Raw genomic sequence first — 10,538 nt, forward strand, 5'->3', positions numbered from 1 at the left:
ACCTAGGTTTAGGTCGAGTTAAATCAAATAAACAAGATTTAGAATAAAAAAAGGTCGAGATTATATGAAAACAGACAGATTTAAATTCAAGTTTTATCAAAAAATAATTGTTACATATCTAAAACAAAATTATAATGATAATGGTTATGCATGCCTAGAACAAAGGTAAAATCTACCAGAAGTAACCCAATACAAGCATCAAATGTCCAGCTTACCACAATGAATCACTTTTGCCCATAAACATTCAAGCCAAATCCCACATGTTATCACTTTGGTACCTTCAAAATATTAACTTTTTGCTTCAAACCTGAAAATACTTACTATCATTACCTAACTCCTTCAAAAATTTGTACAACACTAAATTAGTCTTTCTGTTAATCTACTTTGTTGCTTAGGTAGATTTGCCATGTGGATGCTTAAGAGGCATTTACTTGGCTACATAAGCACTTAATGTGCTAAATTAGGCTCCATTACATAGGTTTTTATAGATTAGAGGGTGAGAAAGAGACCATCACAGTGAGATTTTTAATATTCAAATAAAATAATAACGCACTCACTACAAGAAAATCATTAAATAGAAACCAATTTTAGAAATAAAAAAAAATTAGTTGCTATATTGACTAAATTAAAAATTATTTTAGAAATTAAAAAAAAAATTGGTTTTTAAATTAGTTTCTATTATTGATAAATAATTCCTACATTGGTATCTAATTAGCTATCAATGTTTTTACTACCAAATTTAGAATATAAATAATTGGTAGTTAAAATCTTGATAGCTAATTAGATACTAATTTAGAAATTATTTATCAGTAATAAAAATTAATTTAGAAATCAACAATTTTTTTAGTCTCTTGAATAATTTCTAATTTAATCACTATAATAACTAATTATTTTTTGTCTCTAAAATTGGTTTCTATTTATTTTTTGTCTCTAAAATTGGTTTCTATTTAGTGATTTTCTGTAATGAGAAATTTGATTAATGAAAGTAACTCCTTTGCATTTTATATTTTATCTGTCATAGTTAACTTTTGGAATGAATGGCATAAACTATTATTTATGTAGCAACGCAATTACTATGCTGAGGCAGCTAGCGAAATGAATAGTATAATTGTATAAACTAATTGTAAGAAAACTATTTGAATTTTGATTAGAGAAATGTTAGAAGAGTAAGAAAGTGAAATAAATTGGAAAGTAGACTTTAAATAGCTATCCATTGCTTCTGTAGTTTTAATGTTGTTGCTACCATCATAGTTTATCACGTAACCCATAAAAAAGGAAAATCCAGTATTTATTGAAATAGAAAACGTAAACAAGTTGTGAAGATTGAAGCACACTACTCCTTAAGAGCTAGTGCAAACTAATAAAAATTAAACAAAGCATTTTAAACCAATGGAGCATTGGACTCAATTGTCTAATGGCTCCAATGTTATTTTGATACCTTGTGGTCTAACAACAATTATTTTTGGCCATAGGAGGAGGATCAAATTGAAGCTCTACATCACTCTCAGTTTCAATCTCCACCTCAACAAAAGTAGGAGCATCGTCAACAACAACAGGGAGTGACCAAAATTATATCAGAAAGAACCAATTCAAAATTTTAGACAATGTGCCTAATCAGAAAATTAAAACAACAGAAACTTAACACAATACTTTAAAATACAACATTAGGAACTCATAGATTATTCACCTGATTCCACCTCACACCTGATTCCAACATGCATAATAGGGTAGAAGTTGATTTATGCATAATAGGTTCACCGATTCAAAGATGCATAGAGGATACTTATAAGTTAGGTTTCAAACTCACACCAACAAAGTCCAGAGATTGATGATGAATGTACCTTTTTGAGAAGGAATTTGGAGGAGAAGAACGTCTCATTTAGGGATTCTGTGGGTGTAAAATTGTGTTAAATACTTCTGATTACTTATTTCAAATGATTTGTGTTCCAGTACGTCAATATAGTCTCACGTCGCTCAGAAGTCGAGGCTAAGGACAGTTTATAAATTCTTTCCTCCTCCAACTCGCCGATGCGCCTTTTAAGGACAAAATCGTGGTGGAGTACCAACCTCCAAACCGGACAATATCTCAGATGCGGTGATTGATCTCTCGGACTTGAGGTCAAAACAATGGCGCCCACCATGGGTCGAAAAGGTTCCTTAACCCTTCAACTAGGGGGAATCCTCCCCTTAGACCTCGACTGAAGGACTTATTCCGGTACGCCAATATAGTGTGCACATTGCTCAGGAGTCGAGGCTAAGGGCAGTTTACAAACTCCTTCCTTCCACAATCCTCCGAGTTTTAAGGGAAAAACCGTGATGGAGCACCGACCTCCAAAGCCAACAATACCTCGGATGTGGTGATTGACCCTAGCAATACTATCTTTCGAACTTGAGGTCAGAACAATCTCCTTTTCATTTTTTTTACATTAAATAAGATAGTGCAACTAAGCTGACATAAATATCCATTTTAACATTGTGTAGCTCATAGCGATGCTAACCAAATAAAATATAATTTATTTGTATCAGCTAAGCCTCCACCTAAATATACGACACTTAATTTAATTTCTAAATTTTAAACAAATTGTAGTGTGGGTTGAACCTACGCTTAATGCTTACTTTTTTATTCCATGCATCCATAGCTTGTGTCCCTTATGTGGACACTATCTTATCATTATTATTTTTTCCTTCTTATAATTTTTAGCATGAGTTTAACGTTTTTTCTAGTCGACGCTATTCTTTATATTTATTTTTGTGTCTCCTTTGTGTAGGCTTAGTGGAAGCTAGTAACTTCCCTTACTTCACCGACACTTTTTTTGGAAGCTAATTTTCACTTTCCTTGTAGTGTTGAGACTATATATTGACATTTTGGGAACAATTTCTCATTTGTTGTGTGTTCAATTCTTTGCATTGAATCGAGCATATTAATCTAGATCGTTGGATGTGAGGTGGCACTCTATTATGTGTTCATAACTCTGTTTTAGATCAATGTGTTGTGTCATTATAAAAAATGTTAACAGTGGATAGTAATGGCAAACAAGTCTTCATTTAGTGTGTGAGTGAATTCCATGTGTTGATTGTTATGGATTTCATCTGTAACATTTCTCATGAGGTGGTGTTCTATAAAAGGTTGACAATGGACATTAATGGGGGAACAAGTCCTCATTCAGTGTGTAAATAATTATATTCATGTATAAATTGTACACCTCATAAGTTATGATTACTCGTTCTTGAAATGTCAAATTACAAAACATAGTTCATTTTATTACCGCAAGACTAGATGAGAATATCAAATGGTTTGGCTAGTGATAACTTATTTGTTGTAGTTTTTCATTTGCATGACACAAACAATAGAGGACATATACTTTCAATCCACATCTCCTAAAGTTGTATGAATCTCTTATGATTACTCATTTTTAACTTTGACTTAAAAGGTATGCACTACCCTTCAAACTTCATGGTGATGCAAAACTGAATAAGTTATTATTATCGTCATCATTATGTATGATGTTAGTGGGATACTAATTAATGCAAATTCATCCCATATGAATAATTAGATATTGAATTTTGTTTCAATACTCTCATGAAATTTAAAGATCGACCAGATATTCAACAAAACATACTTCCCACTATATTTAGCAAGTCTGTTGAAGAAACTATATTGCTTATGCATGGACCAATAAATAATATACGAACTAATTGCAATAATTTCTTTGGTGATTTTAAGTAGTTTATGCTTATGTCATTATTATTAATTTTATCCTTCTAGTTTGAAAAATATATGTACGGCTTCTTTATGATTTGTGATATTAATGAGTAAGAAAGTTGTGTTAGTTTAAATTTAGCACATGACATAGGTAGTTCTTAAAATAACTCTAAAATGTGTATTAAACTACAACATAATAATTGTTATTTTTCAAATCAAAATTTAACATATTTTGACCTTCATACAATGCTACAACTCCATAATTTCATTTAGAAAAACAACATAATAATAACATAAATCAATTTCATGGAATTCTCATCAACTATAACAAACAGTACTATAATACCTTTATTGATGGTTGATAATGTCATGAGTTAATTCAATTCAACACACTTAGTAACTTCAATTACAATTTTTATTAACTTCAATTCATGAGTCAGAATATGGTTTTTCATTGCATAAATGTTCTATATAGGTCAATGTTCAACATAGTATACACATACGGTTGCAAGTGGATCCAGGAGCAGTATTGGATTCCTTTAAGATTGTCAAATAATTGGATTGTTATAATAATGATTGTTTCTTTCGAAAATCTATTTTATACCACTCATTTATCATAACACATGCCTAACTTGATGATCTCCTATACATGTAAGCACTCAGTATTGCAAGGAAACATCCAATCAATTCACTCAATAGTTGATGTTCTAAACATGATTTCTACAACTTTTACTATGTTGGTCTATTACAATAGGTTGATATTGACAAACTAAAAATGGTTTACGTATTATGTCAGTGCACACACTGCTTGGGTTAGGATCATTAATACAACGATGATATTAAAAATGAAGCAATCAATCATAAATCAATCCAATAGTCTAACAAACAAGTTGTATGTTGTCAACTTGTACTACATTATACTATATACATCTCTGACAACATATCTTTATATCGTTCATGCATGATTGATTGAAATGAAGATGTAGAAATCTTTTTCAATGACAACAAAAAAAGTGTTGCATGTGGAAGTGGAGCCAATAACTTATATCCGTGAACACAACACACCCAATATCTTCCATGACTTTTTATGAAATGGAAATTTTTTTCAACTATTGTTTAAAATTGAAGTGATGTTCTCTACCACAAATTTCAAATTTCCAGTTGTGTATTTCCCTTTAATATTCAAATTGTGTTTCTTATCATAAAATTAAATGTCCCTTAAATAAGACACATGGTCTGAACAAAATTGTTTTCCCAAACCACAATAACTAAGCTACAAAAATAATATATCAGATGACGACAAGTCCAATGTCAAAACCTTATAATAACAGCTTGAATGTCACCTATTAACTCATGTGAAGGTTATCTAAGTCTTATGTCACAAATGACCTTCCCAAACACTATCACTTTGCACAAAAATTCCTTCTTACTTTACACCTTCATACCATCACCGCCACCGCCACTGTCACCAACAAAAAAAAGTTGTTGGAATTCAATATACATCCTTAAAATCTTTCACTGACGATGAGTATGACATCCTCATCCAACATGCAAATGACAATGACGAAAATATATAAATCCTTATAAAACAAAACCTACTTCATCATCATTTATCCCAAGTCTGTATCCCTCCATAGCACTTCTTGACATATACCACCTTTGTTCACGAGCATGTTGAATTCGGCATGTGTTTGTAGATTTTGGTCATGTGCATGATATCCAACGGAACATTATTAAAGAGAATGTGATTCAACAACAAAGAAAAAATTTGTTGAACATACTTAACAATTCCACGTAATGAACCACTACACTTTCACAACCACACATTCCAACCAAACAAAATTAAAAGTGCAATGCATTCATTTGCATTCCAATTGGAAATGTCAAACAATCTTATATACTAATGAACATTAGGAGATTTGAAAGTCAGAAAAAAAACTACACCTACACACCTCTAATTTCACAATATCACAATAGAGTGGAATCACACATAATTTCGTAACATACAACTAATATTGTAATTTTGACCTATCTGTAAGAATTACAACAACTAAACATATAAAGTACATTATGAAATATAAAAGCTTGGCAAAACAGCAAAATATTAAAAATATGTACTGTAATTGAGAAAAATTATTCTATAAATTATCCAACCTATTGCAATATATTAGACTTTATTCTCAATTTCAAATACTGAATGACTACACAATCAAGTATTCATTAATTACAAAATGTAGGATATAATCTACTTAAAAAAAACTATTACAAACCTTCAAATCTTATAATATAAAAATTAAATTCAGCTATTAAACCTAAGGATATCTTCTTATATTATTTCCCAGAAAACATATTTATTAAGAAAAAGATTAATTAAAATTTTATTTAAAGTAAAAATTACATCCATTAAAAATTTTAAAAATATAAATATCAATCAATTTAATATTTAGATGATAAATAAATAAAAAATATTTTTTCTAAAATTTAAAATAATAAATATCAGAATAAATTATTTACTTCTCTTTAACTCCTGATCCGTTTCTTGTCTCCTCAATTATTTTTCATTATTACAGTGTCTATACATTAAAAAAATTACAATTTGATAGAATCTTTAATTTTCTTTGTTGGTTATTTTTCTAACTTTTATCCAATTAAACTGTACATTCAACACATTTATTTAAAATTAAGATAAAAAATAATTGATTAAAATACAAAAATAATGTACATAAAAATATTTTATTAAAATTATAAATTATATAATAATTCCATGGCCACATCATAACAAGTTGACCCCAAATTCACAGTTTCCTGTAGTTATCTGTTCGAGTTTCCCAAGAAAACAATGTGGCAAGTTTCATCCACAAACGTGTCACGCACACAGAAAAGAACGAACACAAAGATCATTTTCCCCACAAACAAGATAAATACCATTTTTTTTTCTTCTGAAAACCAAAATCCTCTAATTAATAGCATGCTCACGCGAACATTTCCATAGTTTCAGCCAAAACCAGATAATCTTGTGACATTATCCTCACTTCTAGGCTTATAAATACACTTTTTTCACGTTCTTTTCATTGTCTCAGATCACAAACAAACAAAAGACCTAAAAAAGAGAGAGAACGAAACCATGTCTGGAATCATCCACAAGATTGAAGAAACCTTCGGAGGGAACAAGAAAGATGAAGAGCACAAGGGGGAACACAAAGGGGAGCACCATGGTGAGCACAAAGGGGAGCACAAAGGAGAGCACAAGCAAGAGGGGTTTATGGACAAGATGAAAGACAAGTTCCATGGTGATGAGCATGATCATAAGGGTCACAAAGAAGAGCACAAGGAAGAAGGGCTTAAGGAGAAGATGAAAGACAAGTTGCATGGTGATGAACATGACAAGGGTGAGAAGAAGAAGAAGAAGGACAAGAAGAAGAAGCATGAGCATGGACATGAAAAACATGGCCATGGTCACAGTAGCAGCAGTGACAGTGATTAGATATATATCTATATATGTATATGTTAAGGTAATCTTTGTGTTTGCCCTATTAAATTTCATAATAAAATCATCAATTTATGTGTTGCAAAATTTATAATACATTACAATAATATTTTTTAAATTACATTTTCTTTTTTATATTTATATATAATGTTTTCTCTTTATCAGTGATGCGCCAATATAATTATATTAAATCTTGAGATGATTTATTTAAAGCTGAGAAGGATATATTTAAAAACTGGATTAAAAGACTATCACATGAGGGCCATTACAATTTATTTTAATATTTTTTAGTCTTTTTGGATTAATTAAGGAAACAGTCGTTTTAATATTTATATTTGAAATTCATATTTTTTTGTCTGAAGATATTTGAAAGTCAGATGTGTTGTTGTATTAAACTTCAAATTTGAATTTTTTTAAATACAATTAGTTTTAAAGCATACCTTTGAAACCAATTTATACACCCAAATCGATACTCTCCTCTCATATTTCTATTTATTAGATTTTTTTATTTTATTTTATTTCATACACTAACCTAATGTTTTTTAACTTCAGGAATTACTGTTTACAGATTCTATATTCAGCTATGAAATGATTTAGTTTATATAAAAATTATCGAAATAGTAGATTTTTTATATTTGAAATTCCCTTCTTTAAAAAAAAAGGAGAGTGATTGGTAATTTTTTTTTTTGTATATAGGGTATTATTAAAATCAAATAGTTGGTAAAAAATCTCGGATTTTGATATATTTATCCTAAATATTATTAGGTTTTAAATCATCGTTTCATACATTTATTAATTATTTTATATCAAATAAAAATAACTTAATGTAAGAACATTTCTTTTTCTTTGCAGGTGTAGGGTACCATGGCTGTAGTGAGGAGCAAGATAGCCTTCATGAAATAATGAAATAATTGTTGTAGAAAGAAAATTATGTGTGTAGATGCTGTTTTATGGTTTGGTAGGGTCCTTCTATCAAACTTGCCAAAAAGCAAAACAATGTGTTATATATTTTTATCATATTATTATCTTATAAGTTATTATTTAATTATTGCAGTCATTTTATTATTCTACATATTAATGTATATATTGATTTTAAATTTAATAAATTTTAACATATATTTGCTTATAAAATTTATTTATTTTCATATTATTTTATTTCAATTTAAGATATTATTTAAAATATTTACATGTAAAATTAAAAAAAGAACAACTCATCAAGAAATTTAAATTTAACAATGTTGCTTCTTTATAGATTCTAATATGATTAAAAACAGTCAAATGAAATGAAATTTGTAACGGTCAGAATTTTTTATTATTATTATTATTATATATTGAAAAGGATTTTTGACTCATTTAGTTTAAATACTGATTTTTTACACTATAAAAAGTTTACTAGAGATTACAAACCCTTATAAATTACATTCCTATTCTATTTTTATTTGGTAATTCTTTGTCGTTGTCATGAAATACACTAATAAATTGTTTGAATTATTTTTATTAATTTAAAAAATATTCAAAATGTAATAATTATTTTTAATAGTTTTATAATTAATAAATATATTTCGTATTTTAATTTATATTTCCTTTCGTTTAAAACATATTGAAAATAAAATAACAAAAACTTGAAAAAAATCTTTCTTTTTATTTTTTAGTTCAAGTAAAGTGTTGGATTTGGAAAGATTATTATATTTATTATAATTGCATAAGAGAATAAGAAATAAATAGAAATATGTTAATCACTAAACTGACTAACAAACATTAAAAGAAAAAGGAAATATATGTCAATATGCTTATTTTTTTCATGAGATGATATGGAAAAAAAAAGACAAGTTAAGAATGTTCTCCTATGTAAATTCCATACTTTCAACCAAATTTGAATTTATAGATCATCTTGCATCTAAATCACTAGCTTAGTTCAAATTTGAATATTTTTGTAAAAGTACACTAAATATCATCTTTGTAGAAAAGATCCACATCAAACATACTCTGAGTGTAAATTTTATTAACAACCAAGGCTATATCTCAACTAACCATGTACCTAATTACCATATTGACTATTTAGGTAATGTTTAATATAATGCATACCATCACGTAAAAAAACACAAGCATGTATTCCTCCTCAAATTCTAAAAGAGTAGTATTAGTTATAGATAGATGAATAGACGATGTTAGTGTAGTATATTAGATGCTTTATAAAAAACACATCTTTACAAAACAATCATAAGACCTTTCTAACTAGCAAAAGATGTCTGTAACCATTAACACACCATCCTATAAGGAGTTTAGTACAATAAGATTTACAAACTTTAACTTGGACTACAATATCTTTCTTCTGGAATTACCATCAATCCACATTTAACAAGTCCAAGAAATGCATGAAATTGTTCTTGGGAATGAGTTTCATGAACATATCAATGGGATTCTCCTTAGTGTTGATCTTATTCACTTCAGTCCTCTTATCAGTTTAAAGGAAGTGATATATGATGTCAATATACTTTATCTTGTCATGTTGAACATGATTCATAGCCAAACATATTCCATTCATACTATCGCATGATTGTCTTCCCTTAAGCATACACCAAAGCATCATTAAACCCTTCAAGCATATCCTTTCCTTAATCACATTTACCAACACAATCTTCCTTTGTGGTTGACAAAGGCACACAGGCACTGTTCATTGGAAAGTAGCTTTCAACTAACTAACTAAAGACCTATCAATCATGAACGTGTAGTTTTATAATGGATCATTTTACGTGTAAATCCATAACAAAGTCAGAGTTAAAAAACCCTTCCAAAGGATATTGTGAATCACCCTTGAAGATAATTGTAGTATCCTCAATCCCCTTCAAGTATCTCAGTATCCTATTCGCATTTTATTAGTGTTTCTTCTTAGGTTTGCTCACAAGCTCCTAGTAAAGAGGAAAATGAGACCTTTTGATAACTAGATATCTCCCATGGCATGTCCAAAAAGATTTTGAGGACATATTAAGAGAAAGCATATAAGATGTTTAGTTAACAAAAGCCTTTGTTTAGTCATAATTGATGGTGAATTTGTACCAGTGTGGCAAGTAAGAGAATGGTGGCAAAGTTAGGCTTGACTACTACACCCCAAGCCAATCAAATCTTTGTTGTCAAATGGAGTGATGTGACTATTAGATTCTATCTTTGTTTTAGTATTTAATTTTTAAAATGAAACGATGTAATTTTAATAAATATAATTAGGTTCTAGAACTTTATTTTCTTATTGTCCAAGTTCATGGTGTTATCCTTGAGACTATCAAATCAAAAGGTCGCGTCACTTTTGTTGATCAAGTGTGATCAAGTGCTTTGAAGAATCCAAATCCAAGG

General features: G+C 29.1%; 1 protein-coding gene across 1 annotated transcript; it reads left to right on the plus strand.

Annotated features, from left to right (window-relative positions):
• Window positions 1–6,477: 6,477 nt before the first annotated feature.
• Window positions 6,478–8,235, plus strand: LOC137837100 (protein SRC1-like). The gene is made up of 2 exons (XM_068645955.1): window positions 6,478–7,215; window positions 8,043–8,235. The coding sequence occupies exon 1, from the start codon at window positions 6,828–6,830 to the stop codon at window positions 7,185–7,187; it is 360 nt and encodes a 119-aa protein (XP_068502056.1). The 5' UTR covers window positions 6,478–6,827; the 3' UTR covers window positions 7,188–7,215; window positions 8,043–8,235.
• The last annotated feature ends 2,303 nt before the right edge of the window (window positions 8,236–10,538 follow it).

This window comes from Phaseolus vulgaris, chromosome 4, assembly GCF_000499845.2.
Source record: "Phaseolus vulgaris cultivar G19833 chromosome 4, P. vulgaris v2.0, whole genome shotgun sequence".
NCBI lineage: Eukaryota > Viridiplantae > Streptophyta > Magnoliopsida > Fabales > Fabaceae > Phaseolus > Phaseolus vulgaris.